The 26,005-nt window shown below is 35.7% G+C and overlaps 1 protein-coding gene and 1 pseudogene across 3 annotated transcripts; both read left to right on the top strand.

Moving 5' to 3' along the window:
* The first annotated feature begins 2,866 nt into the window (after positions 1-2,866).
* LOC128026611 (molybdenum cofactor sulfurase-like) lies at positions 2,867-3,733 on the top strand (annotated as a pseudogene).
* A 4,588-nt stretch (positions 3,734-8,321) lies between these two features.
* On the top strand, positions 8,322-24,014 carry LOC128026421 (annexin A11-like). Of its 3 annotated transcripts, none has more exons than XM_052613547.1 (15): positions 8,322-8,458; positions 10,787-11,014; positions 13,286-13,368; positions 15,018-15,356; positions 17,184-17,271; positions 17,575-17,669; positions 18,053-18,166; positions 19,055-19,145; positions 19,254-19,333; positions 19,442-19,498; positions 19,585-19,678; positions 20,212-20,307; positions 20,756-20,814; positions 22,708-22,830; positions 22,914-24,014. In XM_052613547.1, the coding sequence occupies exons 2-15, from the start codon at positions 10,795-10,797 to the stop codon at positions 22,971-22,973; spliced, it is 1,599 nt and encodes a 532-aa protein (XP_052469507.1). In that variant the 5' UTR covers positions 8,322-8,458; positions 10,787-10,794; the 3' UTR covers positions 22,974-24,014. The 3 variants fall into 3 exon arrangements, with proteins under 3 accessions (XP_052469507.1, XP_052469509.1, XP_052469508.1); XM_052613549.1 differs by having other exon boundaries at positions 8,387-8,458; positions 10,791-11,014; positions 15,156-15,356; XM_052613548.1 differs by having other exon boundaries at positions 8,387-8,458; positions 10,791-11,014.
* Positions 24,015-26,005: the final 1,991 nt, after the last annotated feature.

Below are 26,005 nucleotides of genomic sequence, written 5' to 3'. Positions count from 1 at the left end.
CCCACCTGCCCAAATCAATCCAACTCAGTCTTCAAGACATCTCTTCCATCTTTATTTGACCCTCTAACTTTAGCACTCACTATTCTAATTCTATTCTTTAAAAAAAACACTAGCCTGCTCTATTCTTTTTCTATTCTATCTGTTCTCTTTTTATTTTATTATTTAAAAGCCCTTGCTATGTGTACTGCGTTAAGCTAACTGAGACTTGTTAAAGCACTTGTGTATCATTGCTCTTTTGTTGATTTTGATTGCTTCCATTGTCCATATTTGTAAGTCGCTTTGGATAAAAGCATCTGCTAAATGACTAAATGTAATTGTAATGTATTGTGGGTAGTATTATTTCTTCCGCATTTCATCCAATGCCTCTTTTGCTAGTTCCAAAACATAATTTTAAAGTTGGTAATGGAGGCCTGAGCCATTGCTAGCATTCTAATGCAGTTATTAATTAAGTTATTAGAAAGAGACAAGAGAGACAGAGAGAAAGAGAGAGTTTGTGTGAATTAGGATACCTAATTGTATGGATCTTAGTATGGATTTATATCCATACTAGACCGGGTCAGCAAGTGAACGTTGGGCATCTTTCTAACTGTATTGCTGAGATAAATATTTGGATGTCCAATAATTTTCTGTCTCTAAACGGCTCAAAAACAGAAGTCATGCTCCTTGGATCTCCACATCAACTGCGAAAGGTTGGGTCTCCTACTCTGTCTGTTGATGGCGTTGCACTGGAGTTTAAGTCCAAATTAAAAAATTTAGGTGTCATATTTGACGCCACACTGTCATTTGAGCCTTTTGTCCAGAATACAGTTAAGACATCATTTTATCACCTCAGAAATATAGCCCGGCTACGTCCTATGTTATCCTTTTCGGTAGCTGAGAAGTTGATTAACTCTTTTGTCTTTTCGCGCATTGACTACTGCAATGGTCTTCTAGCTGGGGTATCTAAATCATCACTGGATAAATTGCAATATCTTCAAAATTCAGCTGCTAGAGTACTATCTGGGGTCAAGACCAGGGACCATATAACTCCGGTCTTGGAGTCCCTGCACTGGCTACCTGTTAGGTACCGTATTGATTTTAAAATCCTTATGTTGGCCTATAAATCTCTGCACAATCTGGCACCTGAGTATTTGACTGATTTATTAATCCCCTACACACCATGTCGCAATCTGCGCTCCTCTCAGAGTGGTCTTTTGGTTGTTCCGAAGACACGGCTTCATACGTAGGGTGACCGAGCATTCTCTGTCTATGCTCCTAAGCTCTGGAATTCTCTCCCGGCTGACATCAGGGAAGCAAATTCATTAGTGACTTTTAAATCTCTTCTTAAAACATTTTATTTCAGGATTGCTTTTACATGAACTTGATTTTATGCGTTTATTTTCTTGTACTTACATTGTGTTTATTCATTTGCTGTTATGCTTGTATGTAAAGTGCTTTGAGAAAGCTACTTTTAAAGGCGCTATACAAAATAAATATATTATTATTATTATTATTACCTCTTTGCGTCTCTAAACAGCACTGTCTCATCACTAGTGAGAAATGTCATGTGTAGACTTTAAGTTGCTACACTATAATGTTAGGCTAACTGACAACACTCTCAAATTATGTAGAGGAACTGTAGGAAAAATATTTTATTATACTGGCTTTGAAAATGTAATAAAAAATAAAACTCATATGTAGTACACAGTTTGGTGTCAGTAAAAAAACTATAAAAAGTCTCTCATGTTCACCGAGGATGTATTTTAACAAAAATATTGTGAAATATTATTACAATTTAAAATAACTTGTCTATTTTAATATATTTCAAAAATGTAATTTTTACTTTTGTATATACTTTTTGGATTTATAATTTTATATTTGATGAAAATGGTAACTTCCCTCTGTATGCGAGTCCTCCAGACATCATGGGGTTTTAAATGAAACTCAATTTCTTTTTGTCCTGGGAAAAATCGACAGTCTCAGCCGGTTCTATCAATTGGACACGGTACGACAAACATAAATTCGCGAAAGAGGGAGCTCTTGTCTTGTCTTGTGTCTGACTCCACAGATGGAGACTCAGTCTTTGAAGGAGTTCCCGGACTTATGCACTTTTGAGAGTTTTAAGAGTTTCTGGCGCTATTATGGTTAAGGCATCGATCAACGAGAACTGATAGATCGGGTAAAAGTGGTTAAGGTAAAAAAATAAAATAAAATAAAAATCAATAACCATCTTCACCTTCATTAACTTGTCAAAATCTGCATGTGGTGCTGCTACTACTTTTAAGCTTTAACAACATACTAATATTTGTTTAGCAAATAGCCGATTATGGTTTAGACACACACAAAAAAAACACTGTTGTGATTGTGGGTAGCGCTGCGCTACAAAGTGTTTATTTATCTTCAGTTGTTGTTGTCATGTGGTTAGAAAGAAGGCAGCGCCCTCTGTTGATCCCAGTGTGAATTACATCTAGACCTTCACAGGTTCCTTTCTCTTTATAAGGTGTCACATATCTTGATCATGCAGGGACAACATCTCAGATTAAAGGATTTTATCTTAATATATCTAGGAATGTTTATGGTGAGTTCCTTCATATGCATTGTTGAATGCACAACTTAATAATATAAAAAATATCAATTTGCTCTAAATCGTAGCATACTTTCTTTGTCAGGCAATCCTCACAGTCACAATCCCAGCAGTAGACTGACGTATGACACTGTGGAAAGTGTCAGGTACAGGTAAGCACTTTCACATCATCTGATCTTTCAGTGAGTCATAGCATAGAAATATTTATTGTCATTTAAATGTATTATTAATAATAATAATGCATATACAGTATACATTGATCCAAGAGCAATATAATACAAATAGGAAAGAGTTGGACACACAGCTGCTTTGACAACTAAATGAAATAAAAAAGCTGAAGTACTAAAATTAATTAAATTCAAGCTAAATATAAATCTTAAAATAATTAATATAAAATAAATGTATAAGATATAAAAATAAAAACTATAAAAATGACAAAAAGTACTGCAGCACTGAATGTACTGGCGGACACTTTCTCCTGGAAGACCGTGTCCAGTGAGGGGCCGGTAAGTCAGTTCTGCGACCTCACTGACAGCCACACCTCTGTGGTGGGCATTCGCCGTGTGACCGCACTCCAGGGAGATGTCACAGTTTCTCTTCTGCCTCACGAAGTGCGAGAACACCCCCGACACACACAAATGGAGAGGAGGAGAGCTCTGCACCTCATCTTTTCTGTTATTCTGCCCAAAGTAACTTCTCAGGCAGAAAGTATCCTCTGAGCTATGTGAAGGGAATTCAATCTCAGCAGCTCTATCCAGCATGCGAGCACCACGTCGATGGTTTGTTCTCCTGGACGCTGCCTGTTTTGTAAGCTGCTCACCTCTGGATTCTAAGACAATATCCCGCTGATTCTGTGCCGATATCTTTCTACAAAATGTTCGGCTTCCCGACTGGACTCGGAGCATTGCTGGTGAGGAATGAGGCCACTGAAGTCTTGAGAAAAACCAGGCAGTATGATGAACTTTCAGCTTCACACATTTGGATTAGCTCGCTACACCTACATTGTTTTCTCATGTCTGTGTTATAGCAATGGAACAGATCTACTGTGATAATGACTTCAAGAATATTGCTGAACAGGGTGCGATCCTCAACTTTAACCTGCTGGACTGTCAAACGAACAGTAGAGTATTCTCCGGTAAGTCAGGAGCTGCCATGTTGTCTTCAAATTAATTTTAATAACCTGTTAAAAGAAGTATATTTATAAACAGTATATTGGATAGATAGATAGATAGATAGATAGATAGATAGATAGATAGATAGATAGATAGATAGATAGATAGATAGATAGATAGATAGATAGATAGATAGATAGATAGATAGATAGATAGATAGATAATTGGACAGACAGACAGAAATTGAAAGTAATAAATAAAAGGACTTTGAAATAATTGTTAATAAAGGTTTCCTTCAAGGCCACAGGATCCATGCGTGTGTCTTTTGGATATATTTCTAGTTTTGAGGACTTGTTGTGAATTGTTTTGTGTTTTGTGTTCCTGTGGCTCAATTGGTAGAGCATTGCATTAGCAGCGCAAGGTTGTGGGTTCGATTCCCGGGGAACACATGTTAGGTAAAAAATGTTAGCCTGAATAAAAGCGTCTGTTAAATGCACTATACAATATTATACTATATTATATTATATTGCGAGAATCATATTATACAATAATGTTTTTTTGCATGCATTTTTTTGTCTGCACCATCTTATGAACTACCATTAAAACCAAATGGCCTACTAGGGCATGAGAATGGACTCCTTCACCTGAGAGAATAACACAATCTGAAGACGTGTGTCAAAAGAAGGAAAGAAAAACAATGCCAATAGCCATAAATTAACAAATCTCTTCATCTACCCTGTCAAATCATGTGCATCCTGCAGAAAGCTGTTTGGTCATCCTTCTCTGTTTTGACAATGAAAAGCAGGTTGACCAGTTTTCATGGCAAGTATTCTGTTGTTGTGAGTGACCTAGCAGGTGACAGAGTGACCACTGGGACCACAGGGTTTTTTGTATGACCATCTGTGGATGGTTGTGAATGAAAAAGAGTTTGTTTGAGCCAAAAAAGCGAGCCATATCTGTGTCTCATCCGTCCTGTCATCTCTCTGGCCTCTAACACACTGCAGCTGCAGGTCTCAGGTGAGAGTGCATCAAAGCACAACACAACTACAGACATCTCATCAGATTTATGTAAATAAAATACACCTTTTAAAAGCCTAAATACTTAGTAGAAAGGGCCTTTTCAAGTACTGCTGAAGTGCCATTGTTCAAGGACATTAGACGATATCATGGCACCCTTGTGGATGTGAAAGATACTATAAAACAAACCACATTTTTATTTTACAAGAAAAAAATAGCTTTGTTTTTTTGTTTTTGTTTTTGTTCATGTCTGTCATTATGTGGTCAAAGTTCAGATTATTAATGATATTTATTCTTTAGTAATATATTATAATGTATTCAGTGTTAAGCTAAAATAATGTATTCTCTCCAATAAAATGGTCAAGTAATGTATTCTCTCCGGTCTCAGGCATGCAGGAAGTCTCTGTTCCCTTGGAGACCAGTCTAACAAATTCAGATCTACGAACATCCCAAAACAAAGTTTGTGGTGACAGGTTATGAAGATAAAACACGAGTATCTTCTATATATTTTATATCATTGCATTGTGCATTTAAACATTGTTGAGCTAAAAATTTATAAACAGTTTAATGTGTTTGAAGCTAATCCACAGTAATATGAATATTGCTGTAGCTTCAAATGAATCTGTTTTGGTGTAAGGTACAGACAGTGGATTGTGGAGAAGCTTTATGAGTTTCTAGGAAAACCTTGTCGTTTTATAAGACAAAGACCTGAATTCCTGCATGATATGAAATTTTGGGCAAAAGGTAAAATACAGCATTTGGATTTGGATTGATTATGTTAATAATCACCCCCACCTCCCCCCCACACACACACTTCCTGTCAACATACTGTCCTATCACAATAAAGGCAAAAAAGCCAAAGATAATAAAATATTTTAAAAAAAGAAATGTTTGAGTAAATGAAGACACTATGTTGAATATATTATGATGCCAGTGAAGGCATACTGCCAGTGTTGAGGCATGTTACGTTTGGGCAATTGAATAAAATATCCAGGGTTGGATTTAGTTTGCAATGTGGATTATTTTTTTATAAGATTCTATGAGCCCTGACAAATGCAAATTTGTAACTATTTCTGAAGAGCTTTTTTTTTATTTTTTTTATAAAGAACGCCACTTTCTTACTTTCTCCCCTGCATAGAGTGAATAATCGATTCTCGAGCTATCAATATCAACCAATTCAGCACCAGGGCAATGGACAGTTTAGTTAAGGTAGCCACCATTTTCTTCAACATGGAAGTGAGCTTATGGGTGAGACTTTGGATTCATTAGCCGCTATAGGTAAATAACGAGGAGAATAACGTGCAGTAAACAGTAAAACTGTTTTGACTACAAACCAATGTGTTCATAGTTAAGATAATACGTTAAAATAATATGATAGGACACACCAACTTTCAATATCAAGCAGCATATGAACTGTTTTGTTCAGCTATAAATAGCTGGATGGAGTGGACGCAGATGAGACTGGAAGCCAGACCCATAGAATTTACAAATGGGCCATTTTTACGACAAGAAAAAGTAGGAAACCTTTAGAGTATTCGTAGCATGCTAAGAGACAACATTATCGGGAAATTATACACATTATATATTGTAGCTCTGCCTTTGTACTGTATGTCAGTTATTACATCTGTCTGTATACATCCCTATAATGGCAAGCAATTTACCTTAATGATGTCTTCATGTCAGCCAATACTCTACATATATATTGTATTCATTATTTTGGCATGTTTTGTTATATTTGGTTTGTTAGACATGATAGTGTGAATGAAGGAACACTGCATGACATGAAGCAGCTCATTCAGTGTTTTAGGGCAAATCAGGTCATCTCAGGACAGGAGGCATTTCCAAAGGATGGCTGGTCTCAATTGAGAATAGGAGAAACACAGTTTAAGGTTAGTAGAGCAGTAGGGCAGCTGATGTTATAGACAGTCATAATCAGCCAGGTTTTAAACAAATGCACATGCCCCTTTTCTTGATGTTTTGTTTAAGGTGATTGGGTCATTGGAGTTGATTAGAAATCAGCCACTTGCACCCAGGGACCCCTTCGGTCTGTTTCTGAATGCAAAAGTGGAAAGTTCTGTAGAAACAAAACTCCTTATTCATGTTTTCTTCCTTTGATTGCTTTTACAAGAAGATGGAGATTATATTTCCAGAATGTAAAAATTACTTTTCTTTTCTTTTCTCCTCTGCTCTTGTTCTTAGGTGACTTTTTGTGTTTACTTGGCTCACCAGTAAGCAAAGAACACAACTGCTGTCCTCTTCTTATCCATAGGGGCCTGTGTTATTCCACGAATATCAGAATCTACTGAAAAACCTTAGAATTATTTTGCCATTTTCTTTGATTTTAAACAAACAAATGAATTTAAATGTACTGTAAATATATCATACACTTTGAACAGACTTTAGGCTTTTTTCTAATTCAATATGAAATATGTTACATTTTTGTGTCTTGTAAACATTCTACAGTATTTTGGCATAGTAGCTAAAAAAAATCCACCATTTCCACATTTTATGAAATATAGCCTTTTCTTAGACATCAGATTCTGTTAGCCTTGCATCACTGCTGTGAATATTTGAGGAAGTACACATTTTCTTTTATGGAACATTTCCTCAATGTAATTATCATGCATGAATGTGGTCTGTCAAAATGTAGTCATTATTTTAACTAATAATAAGTTAAACCATGATAGTGAAATAAATCTTGCATCACAGGCTCTAAAAGTGAATTGATGTGCTATTGTGAAATTCTGGAGTCATATTGAGGAAAAAGTTCTCGGCTTTTTTACTTCATTATGTTTGTAGTTCAGGTTAGCCACTTCGTATACACACACACACATTGAAAAATTTCCCGACAGGCTAAAATCACAAAAACAGCCTTATCAAACAAGAGTATACAAAACATTATAATAAATTATATTTATCTTATTTTTTGTTCTTATTATTTGACAGCTTTTTAGATATTGTACCAAAATAATTTGGAGACTTAAAAAATCTATATTTGTGTAAATATTTAACTAGTAAACAACAACAAATACCATTAATCAAGTACTATTAATCAAACCTAAATTCTTCTTCGTCGTTTCCATATTTAATACTGTATCTACAAAGGACAAGTTATTTTCTTTTTCTCAGAAAACCAGCTCTGCACTCTTTAAGAAACCCCACGAGAGAACCCTCAATTAAAAATGTGCCATGTATTCTCAGTAATAGAGTTTAAACACACACACACACACACACACACTTTCAACATTAAACAACAACTGGAGTTTTCCTAAACACACGCGTAAACGGACGTCATATTATGCACGCACAGATGGGCGTGGCCGGGTTTAGGGTGTTTTCTGCTTGGTCAAACTTGTGACTTGTGCCAGAAAAACAACATATCCATTGTATTAAGTATTAATATTAAAACAGCAGCATCAGCAAAACACACAACCTACAAGAAACTGAGATTTTAAAGAGACTACAACGCATTTCATACAGCTGCTCTTTTAAACTGTAACTACACCCCACAATAGGTTGGGTCATATATTTGACGGACTTATGGAAAGATTACAATAGTCATTCCTTTATTACCAAACAACGTGAGTCATAGTGTATGAAAGAGTCACATGTTTAGTATTTAGTTAAACATTGTTTGGAGTGGCACAGTCATGGAAAGAATGAGTCCCACCCACCTCATTAAATATTACGTAGCGTGTCTCGCGCTCGAGCGCAGCGCAGAGGCACTCTGGACATAGGAAGTGACTGACGGGCCGTAGCGTAAACCGTAAGTAACATATACCCTTTTACAATATACATGCGCTCTGTTTGATGTTTGAAACTATTAAAAGAGTAATAAAGCTGTTGAGTGCGCTGTGACGTTTATGCGCTTTCTGCTCTCTAATTCTCGTAAGAACACGGCTGCGTTATTTTAAGTTCACCAAGCCTTCTTCCAGCAAGCATTTTTACAGCTCCACCCATAATGCTGTGCATTAAATGTCCATTTGTACTTTTGTCGCTGGTCTTCACTTCGCACATTTAAGGATCAGCACAGTTCAGTTCTGTGATAAAGTAATGGTTACGGAGAGAAAGACTGTTTTATTGTGACTGAACACTTGGTCTTTTATACATTTGCCATAGGAAAACCGAGACGGTAACTGTTCTCTGGGATAAAATGCAAGTTTAGATGTTTTTGTTAAAATAATGTATACAGTGTGGAGTATAACATATTATTCTATGCTAAGTAAATAGTTTTACTTATCATATTTAATAGTTATTTATATATATAAGAGAGAGAACAATATGCAAAATTAAAGTTTACTGAACTGTACACTTCACTATATAGTTAATTTTTACATTTACATAATATAGTGTTTTGCATAATATAGTATTGTGTATTATTCTCTCTCTCTCTCTCTCTCTCTCTCTCTCTCTCACACTCTCACACACACACACACACACACACACACACACACACAATGTATATGAGGTGAGACACTTCTCCAGGTGTTGGTGTTGTGATGGTTTTGAGTGTGTAGTCAAGGCCTGTTGAGAGACTAACTGTTGGTGGATAGAGCTGTTTTGATATTCTAGTGTAGTACATTCACATTCTTAAAAAGTAGGCCTAACAAAAGCCCTTTTTTCTGCCCTGAGCAATGCATGATTGTATAGAGGCCCATCGGAGGCCAGTCTGAAATCGACATCTTATTCATCAATAGATAAGTTTGGAAAGTCTGAGTGTTTAGATAGCATCATATGTTGGGGTTGTGGAGCTTTTTATCAACCGAGTTCATCTCTAAAAGTCTGTGTGTACTACTCCTTTCCTCTGTTCATGTAATGTGTTTTATGGCAGGTGGGGTGCTGTGGCGAACCGTCCCCACACTAAGTAAAGATGATAAGATTGTATGCAGAGTGTATTTTACTTTCAGATACATCAGTATTAGTTTCCATGACCAGTGACCACATATAGAGCATGAAATCAGGCTAAATAATATATATATATAGCTGTTTATTTGTAAGTTCACAAAATATGGACATCTCTCTGAGGCAATGCTTCAAAGGTCAATGAGCAGTATTATAAAAGCCCTGTTTTCTTTTTTGTATCTTATCTGCTCCTATCATGTAATCCATATTTATAGCCTATGTATTACATTTTCTAACCCTACTGCAGATAACATTGTCTTTCTGCATTACCTTAATAATTAGTTATTTAGCAAAGACAACAGAGCATGACACTTCCATAGAGCTCAACATTTGCTGCCAGCTGTTCAACCTTTTTATTTGTTGATTGGTGGGATTGAAAGGTGTTGTAGGAAAATAGGCGGAGTTCATTTGAGAAGTCTGGCATTTTGAAAATGATTTTTATTTCATACTGTTAAGTGTAAAACCCTCAGAGCTCATGGGCAGTCTTACATTAGTTTAATGTGTTATCACAAAAAAATACATTTCCCTATGGTAAAAATTACTTTTACTTCCTGAATATGAGTAGGTTGCTATAGCTGTCTTGAATTTGTTTTATGTAATGTGTTTCCATGGTTTGAACCATATGTGAGACACACTGACTGCCGTTAATGGTTGGTTTAAAAAAAAAAAAAAAGCGTTTGATTTTGTTTTGTGATCCTTACACATTTTGTTCATCAAAAAAATTCTTCACAAACTTTGTGAATAATGGAATACAATCAGCAGAAGTTAAAGCTAAATTTAGGTTATAAACAAACCACACCATGTTCGTATGACTTCAGCATCACCATCACTAAGCTTTCAACAACCCTTTCCATCTCTATTTTAAATCTATAGTACAAGTTGGAAAGATTGAGTTAGAATAGTTTCATTGTGTATAAACACATGGCTGTAAAAGTGTATTACTCTATAGTCCCATTTAGCCACTTGAAAAAAAAAACAATCACTATTTCACTTGTTTTGACTCGATCGTTGCATTGACTTCAGATGAACTGGAAGCACCTGATGCATTAGCGTTTGTTCAAAAAATTACAGTGCCCAACCAAACTAAATGTTGAAATCATATTTTACATTTCTGTCTCTGCAATCCAGGCTTGTGACGGTTAACTCATTACACAATTTTGCTAAATACAACCCTTACTTTTTTCAATTTCAGGCAGGACAATGAGTTATCCAGGCTATCCTCCCCAGTCCGGTTATCCTCCCCAGGCCGGTGGATACCCACCCCAACCCGGGGCTTATCCTCCAGCTGCAGGAGGTTACCCTCCTCAGCCTGGGATGTACCCCCCACAGGCAGGTGGATACCCTCCCCAACCTGGAGCTTACCCGTCCCAGCCAGGTGCCTATCCTGGCCAGCCCGGGTCATATCCTTCTGTGCCTTCAGGTGAGCCAGGGCAGGGTGTTATCTGGTAAATGATTTCCATAAGTGTGCATTGTCCTGCCTTACCTCATGCTCTATGCAGTTTGTATTGGAAATGTTTATGAAGGTTTTATTTTAGACATTAGACTCAGTGGACAAACTGACTTTGTTTTGTGGCTTTCACTGAACAGTGATGAATAGTGATGTTGACACGGTAATGTGGAATATTTAGGTGGAGCCAGCGGAAAAAAGTGAGTGAGTGACTAAATGTATAGTTAGCTAGAAATGCTAGCTAGTTTCTAACATTGTCTTGCACTGACATACACTCATTTATTTGAAGGCTCTTATTTTGCACCAGAGGTCATATGGATTACATTACTGAACGGACGCATATGAATGTTCTGGAAACCAATGGCTTGTTGACTAGTTGGTCACACATTTTCCATAATCGGATTGCTTTAGCTATTTTGCCACACCAAAATGTGCTGTTTGGTGTGTATACATGCTAGCACTTTTGACCTTGCTTTGTTTTACTTATAAGCATTATTTTAATTATCACAATGTTCAAAACTCTAAGGCAGGATTCATCGGTTTTCAGATCTATTCTTTAGCACTGTCTGTCTGCGCTGTCAGTTTGCTAGCAATGAAATCTGATCTGTTCTAACAGGGAAGCTAATATCCGGTGTATTTACATCAGTTGTGTTAGTAGTTATGTAAGCGTCAACACAATGTCCAGACACCTTCTCATACAAAAGCTGTCAGTTTGCCTCTGTTCATGTCTATCATGATCATACTGCGGTGCTGAACTCATAGGCGCATGAGAGGACATAAACACCAGAGGTATTGTACCCATTGGTGTAGTGCATTGAAAACAACTCACTCATTCACTCATTCACTATGTACTACAGTACTCTGTGAATGTCACATTGTTTGCTAGAAGCTCTGTTGGCTTAAAAAGGGTTAGCAGACATGAATGTATTCATATTTGAAGATCACACACATTGTATATAAAAAAATTAAAATCCTACAAATATCTGACGGTTCAAAAATAAACTTTTTTTTTGTTTTGTTTTTTTCTGTTCAGATCTCAGATAATCCCAAAAAAGAAATCCCAATTATACAAAATTATATGAATATGGCCTATGCCAGAATATTTATTTCAGCAAGGATGCATAAACGAATAAACACTTATAGTGTTCTATTTTGAATAAATGATGTTCTCATGAATGTTCTATTAATCAAAGAATCTTGAAAAAGTGTCAGCATTTACACCAAATTATTAAGGAGCACAGCTTTTTTTTAAATCATGATTATAATAAGAACTGTTTCTTGGCCAACAGATCAGTATATTAGATGGATTTATGAAGAATTACATTTTAATAATATTTTACAATATTACTGTTTTTACTTTATTTTTAATCACATAAGTGAAGTATTTGGTGAGCATAAGATACTTTTTTTCAAAAACCCAAGTAAGATGTTACTGACTTTTGAAGTGTGTGTGTGTGTTTATTTATTTATTTATGTATGTTTTCACCAGTTCATATGTATGGCATTTACATGGACTTGCAGTTCATTAAAGGGATCTTACTAAAAGTGCAAAAACTAGTGCTGTTTAAAATAGTTTTAGGTGGATTTCAGCATGTCACATGACAGGTCAGCTTCCCAGTCTGTTCCATGAAAACGAACCAAAAATACAAGTCCTTAGACTTACAAATAAAGGAAACACCTAGCAAAAAGAGCTTAATAATTAATGTGCAATGTCAGTGCAATGTTACCTGGCACGTCTTATTACTATTACAAAACCTGCTGCTCTGGATTCAACAGAGTGTTTCTGTTTTATCTTATCACATCAAAAAAAATTTTTTTCATATAGTTAGAGAGGATGTAGGGCCCTCGGGGTACTGCACAGAACAATGATCAAAAGTTGATATCTATATTATTATCAGCCTGTCATCTGATAAAAATTGTGTCCTGATTGTCCCCTATATACACACTGTGTTTTGAAGACAACTGGAAATGATGCTCCCAGGCCCAGCACATTTTATTTCTGTAATCTGACACGTGAGAAAAGATAGTCAGTAAGACAACAGCAGTAATCATTGTGAAAAATAGGCCAGAATGGTTAAGATATGTTATATAGCAGAATGGAGATTACATAGGAGGGGGGTATATAAGGTTGGTTTTGATTTCATTTCAACTGTGAAGTGCACTGATATTGTTCAGTCATAATTGGTGTTGGGGTTTTAGGTTTTGGTTTACAAATTTGCTTGTTTTAAATGCATGTATTTGCAGGAGGTTGGGGTGCTCCCGGTGCTCCTATTGGCTTGGATAATTTGCCGAATCCTGGATTCAATGCATCAAATCTCCCAGCAATGGTAAGTTCTATAATAAAGTGTGTTGGACTCGATTTGTCAACAGATGCGGGTAATTTGATTCCATTCAGCATGAAATGCACAACCTCGGCTAAAACCCCATCAAATCCTTCCTTTTATCAGCTTTTTACAAAACTGTTCTCCTGTGACCATGGCATTGATCTCTTATAATCAGAATGTGCTTTGACCAACAAATTTGACCCTATTCAATCTACTGATGCACAAGCTTCTTTAGAGTTTGCTCCGTAATCAAATTTACACATCAGAGGAAATTTGAACAAGTGTGGATCCATTGAACTACTGCAGCAAGGGCAATATTATACACAAAAGATTATATGATGTACATAAAAAATTATACACATCAGGTGTAATTAGCTAAACATATTACACTGGTACTAAGACAAAACCTCAAAGCACCAATAAGAACACAGTGATGATTTAGTTATAGAGCTGCATGAATAAGAACTATCATTAGAAATGTAGAATACTTTTTGGGGGGATTAATTAATTCATTGAAGAGGTTTCTCTTCTAGGGATCTATCTTTGTGAAATGGAAATACACTATGCATAATTAAAAATAAAAATATATAATTTTAAAAGAATATACTTAAGTGCACACTGAATGTAATGTTTTCAGCAATTTAACTGCATGTTAATTACAATTAAAAGAAATGTCCCACTTAAGTAGGGCTTATTATATTAAAGTATTATATTGTACGTTTGTAATGACGTTGCAGTTTAGTGCATTTAAAATATATTAACTTAAATGTAAAATGGAATAACACACTAAAGTTTAAATTATAATCAATGAATTCGTTATTCTTTAGGATTAAGAACATTGTGCTTTAAAGAAAAATGTTAAAACATATTATTAAGTGCAGTCTAAAAATATATACCTTAAAGATTTGAAGTACACTACAGGTGCATATGTGATACATTTCTTTTTCACAAGGGAAACCTAATAAATGGATAGAAATGGACATATTAATGGACTCATATTAATGGACTCAAGCATGGACTCAAGAAAATGACTCCTGTGTTTACTACTCCAGAAAATGACTTTTTTGTGTTATAATATGAAATTTATGCTGCCCTCAGGCGCATAAAAGTGCCCAAAAGTTTAATAAACTCCTAAAGACTAGAAAAGTAATGAACTGACCACCTTGCTTTCTGCTGGTTTAGGTGTTAGTATCAGCCATTTAAAAAACACATTGGTTGACCGCTACTTTTCAGGGAAATATTTTAGCAGTATGATGCTTTAGCTAGACTAAAAGGACTGGTTTCATTACTCCTCCACAGTACTTCTTCATGCAGGGTCAGCAAGAGAAAACCGGGGAATGTGGAAACTCTTCCAACGTGTCAAAAACAGTGTCTCTGTGACAACCGTGTGCAATATGAAGCATGTAGCTTAAGTCAACAGAAATGTTTTAGTGCAAAGCCACACTATCTAAACAAACCCCTCCATGAATGCACACTTGTTCACCGACTTCCTTATCTCCCTGTCCTGGCCTTAATCATTTCTTTGTCCTTCAGTATTGTAATTTCATGGCTGTATATGTTACATTTCCTGCTAATTCTACTCTACTGTCCTAATTGTCATGCTCGCTATCATGCTTTTTGCTTTTTTCGCCCCCTCAAAATTTCCATCGCAGGTAAATCAGTTTGCCGCCAATAGTGGATTTACCCCAAATCCATCCATGTTCCCTCAAGTGCCTGGTGGCTATCCTGGCCCCCAGCCTGGGGGCCCACCAGCCCCCTCCCCTAACCAGCCCTATGGCATGTACCCTCAGCCAGGAGGAGGTATGCCCCAAGGTCCGGGAATGGGTTACCCTGGAGGCCCAACCCCGGGTCAGCAGATGCCAGGCTTCCCAAACGCCCCAGCACCCACTCCGTCCATGCCTAGCTATCCCAAAGCACCCTCACCCAACCCGTCCATGCCCGCATATGGAGGAGGTTACGGAGGAGCTGCACCTGCTGTTCCAGCTATCAATGTAATTAACTCTTAACAATTTTTTATTATTATGCAAATCTGTTGCAGTATACAGGGCTTCTTAGGGTCTTTAAAAGGTCTTTAAAAGTCTTAATTCATCTTTTCACAAATAAAGGCCTTAAAAGCTCTCAAATTGGAGCAGAAATCTGCTATTAAATGTTGAATGCACTGCAAATAATGAACTTCCTTTAGTACTTTTGTCTTGTTTTCCAATTAGCATTAATTTTGTTAATGAAAACTGACACAAAATGTTCGTCAACAAGGTTTCCCTTTAAGAAACGAGACAATGACAACACAATAATAAGGTTATGAAACAATAACTGAGCCTAAATGAACATGCAATATCTAAAATGAGACTAAAATGTAGTTCAAAGAACAAAAGTTGACCAAAACCTTTTTTATTTTTGTTGAAAAAACGTGGAGCCAAAACATTTCAGACTGCTGTACAAGACTCTATTTTGATTGCCAGATATCAAGATCTCAAATCCCCCAATCAGAGCTTTTCTGTTAAACGGATATGTACTCTTGCCAGCTTTTTGCTTTATACAATCTGGCAACCATTCACACGCACTCTCTCTGCAGAGGTGCCTTGATCTGAAAACAACGGCATACAGTAGGCCTACTGTACAAGTAAGCTGGAGTTCAGCGATCTCTATTTGAGGTATTCTGCTTAAATGAAAGCTATATTCAGCCAGCCTGTGCTCTGTCATGGATCTCGACTTTATTGTTTGTGATAGTGGTTGCGGATTGTAACGTTACTCGCACAACCTTTGTGTGGCAAAAAAGTTTTTTTGCTGTTTTTTAAGACAAACCTTAAAGATGCAGTGAGCGATATCTGAGAAATGCTGTTGATATTTGAAATCACAAAAAACAAACACACCCCTAGCCAAAAGAATCACACCCATATCTTGCCTCCACCCCCAAATTTCAAAAACATGCTATTCAACGTAGGCACCTCCCCCGTCACTGCTGGACACGCCCCATAATTGTTACTGGCTACAGGGGTGTTTTGGTGCTCGGTCCGGTCCACTTTAACAGAGTTTCTCAGAAATCACTTACTGCAAACTTAATGCTTTTGGAATGATTGGAATTACTATTAGAATTTTCTCTGTTATAATATTTGAGAGTAGGTTTTTTTACACCAGTTTTCATAACGCAGACAGGGCAAGTGTGTCTTTGGTGTTTATTTACCCTCTAATTGATATCCTGTTATAAATCTGTACACTAGATGAGGTAAAATAATCCATGCATACAACAAGACAATATTCTATTGATTTGTGCTTATTGGTGAAAAGGCAACTGCTGATGAAATGTAAAAATAAATAAATAAATTTCCCAAATGACAACAATTATGCAATTAAAATGGAGCAAAATAATATATATTTTTCATCATTTTAACCATTATACAGTATGACGAAAATGTTCAGGCATTTTGTCGACTAAAATTTGACTAAAACAGGGCAAGTTGACTATATATGATAAAAACTAAGATGTAACTTAGACACAGGACTAAGACTAAGACTGAATTAAAAATATTAATTTACTGGAGGAGCAAAATGAAGTGAGTTTATGCTTAAAACAAGAAATACCTTTCAATGATGTAAGATTTTTCTTTTTCTTGTTTTAATCCATATTAGTATATATATTTCCTTATTCTAGTTAAGCTACATTTTGTACACATTGTTTTTACATATAGAGAACATATGAATTATGTTACATTCAGTTTAATCCTTACATTTTCTTTACTTGGTCTTTAAAAAAATAAATGTTTACCTTCATAAAACCTGCAAAAAGCCTGAGTATATATTTGTGTCCTAAATGTTTGTAGCGTGGATTCAGAGGGACCATCCAAGACTTCCCTGGAGCTGATCCTCTGAGAGATGCGGAAGTCCTCAGGAAGGCCATGAAAGGCTTTGGTGGGTTACTCTTCATGTTCATTTTCCATTTACTCTGATTCTTAGAAAGCAGCGTCACTCGTTCTCCCTCAGGGTTAAAAGGCGTTGTGTTCTTTTTGTTCTTTGGTGTTTATCTATTATTAATCTAAGTTTGACCCCTTTGTGATACAGATGACAGATGTTTAAAACTGATGCCTTGTTTTAGACTGAAATGGAGCATGGACTCAAGAAAATGACTCCTGTGTTTACTACTCCAGAAAATGACTCCTAATGCATTTGCTGCTACATAGCAGGCTGCTAATATGCATGAACATGTTTCAACAGGCACAGATGAACAAGCCATCATTAATTTACTCGGAAGTCGCTCCAACAAGCAGCGTGTGCCACTCTGTGTGTCATACAAGACTGCGTATGGAAAGGTAAAGGGAGAGCATTAGAACTTATGAGATATTTGCTGTGCAGGAGATATACCCCAGCTGCCCCTCAGGTTGAGACCAGGCTTTATTTTAACAGCTAATTGCTTTTCTTTAAAGCTGTGAACCATGATGTGCTAGGCGGGTGGTGTTAGTTGGTGGAAACTGTCTCATTCTAGAGAGAGTACAAGATTAGAAATCAACATTTATGTCCATTTTCCTAAAGGAGGAAGACTAAAAGATAAATATGACAAGATAATTGTGTCAACACTGGCATATAGATCATAAATCCTTAATACAGAAAAAAACTAAATGCAGCTAAGATATAGATTTTGTTATAGGTTAAGAAAAGCATCATTAATCATTCTCATGTTACTCAATGCGTACAGGATTTGATTAAGGACCTGAAGTCTGAGCTTTCAGGAAACTTTGAGAATCTGGTGCTGGCCATGTTGAAGACTCCTGCTCAGTTTGATGCATATGAGCTCAAAGAGGCCATCAAGGTTTGTGAAAGTACTTTATTAACAGTATTAATACAAATGAAGCATGAAAAATTATTCAGTCAAACATTGCGCAGCTTAGCACCCTCACATGGATAACCGATGCAATATATAATATGTAAACATACTGGATTTATAATTATAGCTTAGTTATATTTATATACCATTCAAAAGTTTTGGGTCAGTAATTAATTAATAAATTAATCAAATGAATGGTTTTATTCAGCAAGGATGCATTAAAATAATCAAAAATAACAGTAAAGGCATTTATATTGTTACGATTTTGCTTATATAAAATAAATGTTCTTTTGAACTTTCTATTCATCAAAGAATACTGCAAAAATAATAATAATTACGGTTTCCAGAAAACGATTAAACAGCAGTTTTCAACTTTGATAATAATAATAATGATAAAATATTTCTTGAACCGCAAATCATCATATTAGAATGATTTCTGAAGGTTCATGTGACACTGAAGACTGTGGAGTAATGCTGCTGAAAATATAGCTTTGCCATCACAAAAATAAAATAAAATGTTAAAATATATTACAATTGAAAAATTAATTTAAATTGTAATAATATTTTGCAATATTCATTTGTACTGTATTTTCAGCCTTGGTATATGAATAAACGTGTGCATGTGTGTGTGTGTGTGTATAAACATCTGTTTCAATTCTTAATGATGCATATATCATTACTTTTATGTGTAGCACTGTTCTCTGAGAATAAAGAAATATTTCAACAAAAACACAAACATGAAGGGAGAATATGAAGAATTTTCATGTACCTACAACTGGTTTACATTTTGAGTGAATTGTTCCTTTGTGGTATATTTGATTAGATGTTTAGACATGCCATTAATACCAATGTAATCTGTTGATTAATTCACAGGGAGCAGGGACGGATGAGGCCTGTCTGATTGAAATCTTGTCCTCGCGCTCTAATGCAGAGATCCGAGAGATCAATCAAGTCTTCAAAGCTGGTGCGTCCTATCACTTAATCAAGCATTTCTCATGCACCTTTTCATTTTAAAGCTGGACATTAAAGCAAGGTGAACTGTGATGTATAACACTCAGTGTTTCTGTTTTAGAAAATAAGAAATCACTGGAGGACTTCATCAGTGGAGACACATCTGGACATTTCCGCAGACTTCTGATCTCTCTTGCTCAGGTACACCGATGACGGCAATGTGATGATGTGAAACGCTCATATTTTGACGGACAAAAACATTGCGAATGGCAGAAATGTGAAAGTCATATCAGTGTTGTTATCTCAAAGGGTAACCGTGATGAGAGCGAGAATGTGGACATATCATTAGCCAAACAGGATGCTCAGGTAATTATTCAAATGTTTCTAAAAATTCAAGTGTTTCTCATTCTTTGAAGAGTCCGTATTATGCTTTTATTTGTGTTCGGCTGCAGACTCTCTATCAAGCAGGGGAAAATAAACTTGGCACAGATGAGTCGAAGTTCAATGCCATCCTGTGCGCTCGGAGCAAAGCTCACCTCAGAGCAGGTACGTTATGGCCCTTAGGATCGAACAATTGTCTTCTTTTATCAAGTCAAAGTCCCTTTTAGGAAGGTCATGTCACTCCCCAGGCTGCTTGTTTCCTTCCTGGTAATAAGCTTGCTTGTAAAGCTCATATATATTGAATCAGGAAATACCAAAATCTCAGAAACGGTTTGTAAAGAATTTATACTGAATCAGAAAAAAATCATGTTTAGCTGCGTCTGCTCAGATCAACTGTATAATGTAGTGTATTGAGTGTTCACACGTACAAAATAATAAATGGGTAAAAACAAAATGGGGTGGCCAGAAATTTTACAATTTAAAATAACTGTTTTCTATTTTAAATGTAATTTATTCCTGTAATGGCAGAGCTGAATTTTCAGTATTTAGGCCATTACTTATTTTATTATGCTGATTTGGTGATCAAGTAACATAACAAGCTTTAAAGCTCATTAGTGCGCTCTCATATTCTCATTAACGGCTGTTTGTTTGTGATCACAGTGTTTATATGAAGACATGCAGTGTGTTTGTGTTGACAGTGTTTCAGGAGTATCAGCACATGTGTGGCAGAGACATTGAGAAGAGCATCGATAGGGAGATGTCTGGAGATCTGGAGAGCGGCATGCTGGCTGTCGGTGAGCTGTCCGATCTGCCATCTAGAACCGTTTCATCCAATCTAATCATCAAACACTCATAATTGTATTTCTTAACTTGCTCTCCATCCTGCCGGCCCCTTTAACGGTAAAGCTGTCATAGGGTAAATATGCGGTGATGTGTTTTTCACACAGTGAGAGTCATAACACATAACGTAGCTGACAGATGTGCTTGCTGTGTCATAGTGCATGACTTCCTTTCAGTGGTTGACATGTTCATAATGTGGTGTGTTATCTCGGTTTGCTGTTATGAACAGTCAGGTTTTTTCTCAATTAAATTACTTTCACTTTCCGATGAATTCTCATTCAGTCTTCATTCCTTTTTATTTTTCTGTTTTCAAGATTCATCTTGCTTGCTCTATTGTTCTCGGCTTGTTAGCTGCAGGGTGATTGGTGTACGGTGAGTCTGAACATGTTTTTCTGTATGCAGTGAAATGCATCAAGAACACACCGGCCTACTTTGCAGAGAGACTCTACAAGGCCATGAAGGTGAGACTCATTCTTCTTTGTGCAGATGAGCTGGACTGACTACAGAGTAACAGAGAAGGCTAATTCATGATTAATTACTAACAAAGCCATGGTTTAGAAGTCATTTTAAGAAATGTTACTCTACAGCAGAGGTTCTCAAACTGTGGACACAAAGTGCCCCCAGGTGGTATGCCAGTACAATCTTTTATTTGTAGTATTAAAAATATATTTTTATATTATAGTATTTATATATTTCTTTATTTTATTAAAATGTTTTTTATTAGAATACATTTGTTTTGAATTGGTACTTTTCTTTTAATATATGTGTGTGTGTGTGATATACAAATATTTTAACTAATATTAATTTAGATATAATTGTTTAATTGTTTTAATTGTAATTTTTTTAATATTCAAAAAACATTCTAATATATATAAAATATTATTTTTAATTTGAGTTTTATTTTACAGTATTTCTATATGTCAAGGACTTATTTGGTCATTATTAATTTGGAAATGCAATATGCAAGCTTAAGTGTTGAACAATTTTCTCAAGTACCAGTCATGGAAAAGTAGTTGAAATGTTAATAATGAACATACATTTTTGTACTTGTGCTAAGTTCTGGAAATGTTTAGAGCAATAGAAAATAGAATGTATTTGAATTGGACTGCAGTAACTACAGTAATATTAAGCAAACAATACTCGAGGTACTCGAGGCTGTGCTTTATCGTAAATAAATCACGGCTGAAGGATGTTGTTAGGCACAAGCCCATACAGAAGAGACTTCAACTGTAATTCATCAACTGGCCGCTTGAGGCTGGCTGCAAAAGGGAGTCAGTCCCATAGACTCCCCATGTTAAAATGGCCAACTTGACAGCAGGAAAAAAAACATGTTTACAGCCTGGTTCAAAAAATTATTTTGGGCTATATAGATAATATTGTCCTTCATGACAACTGTGAGGGGGTGATGTTTTTAATAACTCATGCATTTAAATTATCTTAAGCCTTAAATTTCTGCATAATTTATGGCTCAGTCATTTGAGTGACGTGTGGATTGCCGCTGCTGTCACCTCTGTTGCGCTAGGTGAGCGTGGCTTCAGCAACCAGCTCCCACCTTTCTGTTCATTTTTGATTATCCGGGAATGACGTGTGGTGACGTGCTTCCAAGATGGTGACGGCCGCCTGTGCCTACTTTTGGCTTCAGCCGTGTTTTATTCACCATACAGCACACCCTCGATTACCTTATTGCTATAAAAAAATATTAAAAACAAGAATTTATGATTTGAATTGCTACTTATTTAAAGCAAGATCGTTAAATGCTGTCCTTAAGCTAAAAAAATAGTTCCTGACAGCAACAGTAAACATCAAGAGATTGCTCCGAACATGCCTCATCTAATGGAGCTTAAATAATAACAGAGAATATGAGCTCTTATCATCCGCTGTGTCATTTATTGTTGTAACACCACATATAATATCTGCTTATCTCTCAGCATGAGAAAACGTCTTTTTTCCATCTTTTAGTTTTAAAACGGACCAATTCAAGTTTGCAAGCGTCATTACAGTATACATTTATGGAAATACAAAATCATACCTTAAATAGAAAACGAATAAATACTGTAATATCCTCCTCACTTGGGAAACTGTAGGCTTCCACACAGACACACGCTGACCAATCAGAGTCGAGGAATGGAACGAACCGTTTTATAATATGGAATAATGTAACTCACAGTCCTAATACACTCAAAAGAGAGTTAATTTGCTCAATGCTGAAATAATTTGAGGAAACATGTGTTACTTGAATTCTGATTTGATTAAAGGCAGTAGTTGTTCTGAGAGTTTGGGAACCACTGCTCTAGTGTATAAGATCACATGCGTCAAAGTTTCAAATCCAAATATAAGCTGTTTTAAATACACAGGGAGCAGGAACCAAGGACCGCACTTTGATTCGCATCATGGTGACCCGCTCTGAAGTGGACATGATGGACATTCGTCAGGAATACATGAAGAACTATGGGAAATCTCTATACACAGCCATATCTGTGAGTATCTGTGGAACAACCCAGAGAAATGGAAATCACAGCACTGTAATAATAATTGTAATCAAACTCATTTGCATTTACAGGGAGACACTTCTGGGGATTATAAGAAACTACTGCTGAAGCTCTGCGGTGGAAGTGATTAGAAGATACAGATGCTCGCAGACATTAAGAGGACATGAAGCCACACCACGATTCCTATACATTTAATGCATTAGTTTAGTTTGCACTCTATTACTAACTTGCATGTTTTACTGTAGTCAAGTGCATATGTGACCCTGGACCACAAAACCAGTCTTAAGTGTCAATAAATAAGCTTCCCATTGATGTATGGTTTATTACGATCGGACAATATTTGAAAATCTGGAATCTGAGGTTGCAAAAAAATCAAAATAATGCGAAAATCACCTTTAAAGTTGTCCAAACGAAGTTCTTAGCTATACATATTACTAATCAAAAATTAAGTTTTGATATATTTACGGTTGGAAATTTACTAAATATCTTCAGATTTTTGGCATAAAGAAAAATCGATAATTTTGACCCATACAATGTATTTTTGGCTATTGCTACAAATACACCTCAGTGACTTAAGACTGGTTTTGTGCTCCAGGGTCACATATATGCTGCACGTTACATTTCATGCTCTTTTATTAATGTATTTTTATTTTCTAGAGTAGCAAACCATATCTGAATGTGCCTTCTACACTCAAAACAGTGGATTAATTAATTAATGTTTATATCAGGAAGAGTGCATATATATTTGATGTATTCATTTTCTCCAAGTATACTTTGTTTGCAAGTTGATTCAAGAAAATTCTGGACCGAGTATTGTGCACAGATCTGAATGCCAAACATGTTTTTACACTTATGTTTTTTTTTTTAAGAAAAATACATATACTGGGGATAATGTGCCATAATTGTTAGATGTAGTCATCATGTTCGGCATAAATTTAAATTTTATAGTAAAAAAATGTATATTTGCTGCATCCTATGCATAAATACACTAAGCTTATTTTTATATATGCATAACTATACACATTTCTTTTGTTGTAACCATTATGATTTTTGGCCTCTTCCTTTTTGAGAAAAGTGGTAATGATGGTGCTGTCTTTGTGTTTCTTATTTGTTTACTCTGTACAGAGCCAAACACACATATGAAATGCTAAGTAAATTCTGCCTGAAAGAGATTTCAACTTGAATTAGGTTGGTATTTCTTCAATAGCCCCTTTGGTTATCATCAGTGCTGACTTCTGAAGCAAAACTCAAAACACCCTGATGAATATTAATAACATTCATAGAATTATTCCTACCAGATCAGGCATGACTCGCAGTCAAACAGCATTACAATCTACAGAATAAAGCTTTCATATCTAAAACGACATTACCTGGGCAAAAATAATAATCATAATTAGACCTGCATATCTGGATCAAATTATTAAATGACATGATGAAAATGTTAATACAATTAGTAAATATTTTATAGGATATTTCTAGTTTTATAAAAACATTTAAAATAATGTAAAATTTAATATACAATTTTATTAATGAACAAATAAATTTTTTGTTGTTATGCCAAGGTCGGAAATATTTCAGAGAAAGAGCAATATAAAAATAACCTTATTAAATGCATGATGAAAAAATGTAAGTAATTAAAATTGGTATTCAATATCTATAGTTTCATAAAATAATAACATTTAATTTAATATAAAATTGTAACAATATATTATTTTTCTTATTCAAAATAAAGAATCAATTTTAAGGAAAAATATTACCAGGTAAAACTAAAGTATACGATCTATAATATGTATTTTAATTTGCTCAATGCTGAAATAATTTTATATTGATATTACTGTTTTAATAGCAAAACCAGAAGTCAGTAAAGCTGAATGTCTTGTACAGGCCTACCCTCTTATTTATGTCACTTGTAATTTGCCGTGTTTAAAAAAGATTTTAATAACTAAGGAGGTTCTTCTTATCTCACTGTGTCTGAATCATGGGGTCCATCCATTCCTCCTTCCTTCTCTTCCCTGAAGCGACACTGCTCCCAGATCAGCTCGCTTCTGATGCCATCCAACAGCCGGGCTATTTCTTCATAACAAGGCCAAACTGCTGAGGACAGCAAGTTACATGAGCGTTATTTAGTTTAACAAGTTCAACGAGAACACAGTGTGACAGCGGGCTTTTAAATCATCTTCCCAGGAAGATTTTAGCGGAGAGACACCAGCAGGACTCTTATTCTCTAAAGTATAGTCATGAACGTTAATCGTGTTCGCTCAGAAATTCACAGGTATGAAAACAAACATCTTGGAAAGATGCATATAAATAATTCAATGTGTGGATATAAATATTACGATGGTGGTGGTGAGTAGGTAGGTGCCTCACACATCGAGGAGTTAAATTCAGGATTTAATAATTTTACCAGTAGAGGGCAGAATTACCCTGTGCATTTAAAGTAGGCTACAAGGACTATGCAAAATAATAATAATAATAAAGAAAATTAATTATATATATATATATATATATAGTCTCTCGTGGCATTATTAAAAATAAATAAATAACCAGAAAATCGTGATTAATTACATAGGCTACATTTATTTATTTTTCAGAAATAATCGTCTTTCAGCATTTGTCATAATTTAAATGGACATTAAAAACTTCAGTCTTGATTATTCAGGGCTTGCAAATACTATCCAGCAAATTATGTTCCTCTGAGAACAGTCAGCTTATATCGATAACTCTAGATGAGATGAAAACCAAACATCTGCATAATAATCTATTTAAAGACTCGTTCTACATTGTTTTACCTTTGCATGCTATTCTCTTTACAGAACATGTTCACAAGGCTGCATAGAGTTAACCAGAGAAATAACTCCATCATAGTAATTTCATCATCAGTCACTCACAACAAGTAACTATTTTGTGTCTCTGTGAGTTCCACAAAATGCAGACAAAGAGCAATTGTCTTGATATTTGGGATGGTGTAGACAGACACACGTGTTCTCTAATTGTGGGTTGTTAATTCTATCTAAGCATCAAGTTGAACACAGTGGCATCATTTCCTGGAGAACACTCATTATGCTTCATGTGGGAGTGCAGTGTAAAATAGCTTCAATTTAGAGCAACCAGTTTGCTCTGTAACAACTTTGACAGATGGGAGTAACCAACCCTGCTTTGCTGA

This window comes from Carassius gibelio, chromosome A13, assembly GCF_023724105.1.
Source record: "Carassius gibelio isolate Cgi1373 ecotype wild population from Czech Republic chromosome A13, carGib1.2-hapl.c, whole genome shotgun sequence".
In the NCBI taxonomy this organism is placed as follows: Eukaryota; Metazoa; Chordata; class Actinopteri; order Cypriniformes; family Cyprinidae; genus Carassius; species Carassius gibelio.
This window is presented reverse-complemented; position numbering and strand designations above follow the sequence as displayed.

Excerpts from the sequence above, each read along its gene's own strand:
- LOC128026421 (XM_052613547.1), top strand. The coding sequence starts at position 10,795 with ATGAGTTATCCAGGCTATCCTCCCCAGTCCGGTTATCCTCCCCAGGCC. Across the intron at positions 11,015-13,285 it reads ATATCCTTCTGTGCCTTCAG|GAGGTTGGGGTGCTCCCGGT; the intron begins GTGAGCCAGGGC and ends ATGTATTTGCAG. Across the intron at positions 19,679-20,211 it reads CAAAGCTCACCTCAGAGCAG|TGTTTCAGGAGTATCAGCAC; the intron begins GTACGTTATGGC and ends TTGTGTTGACAG.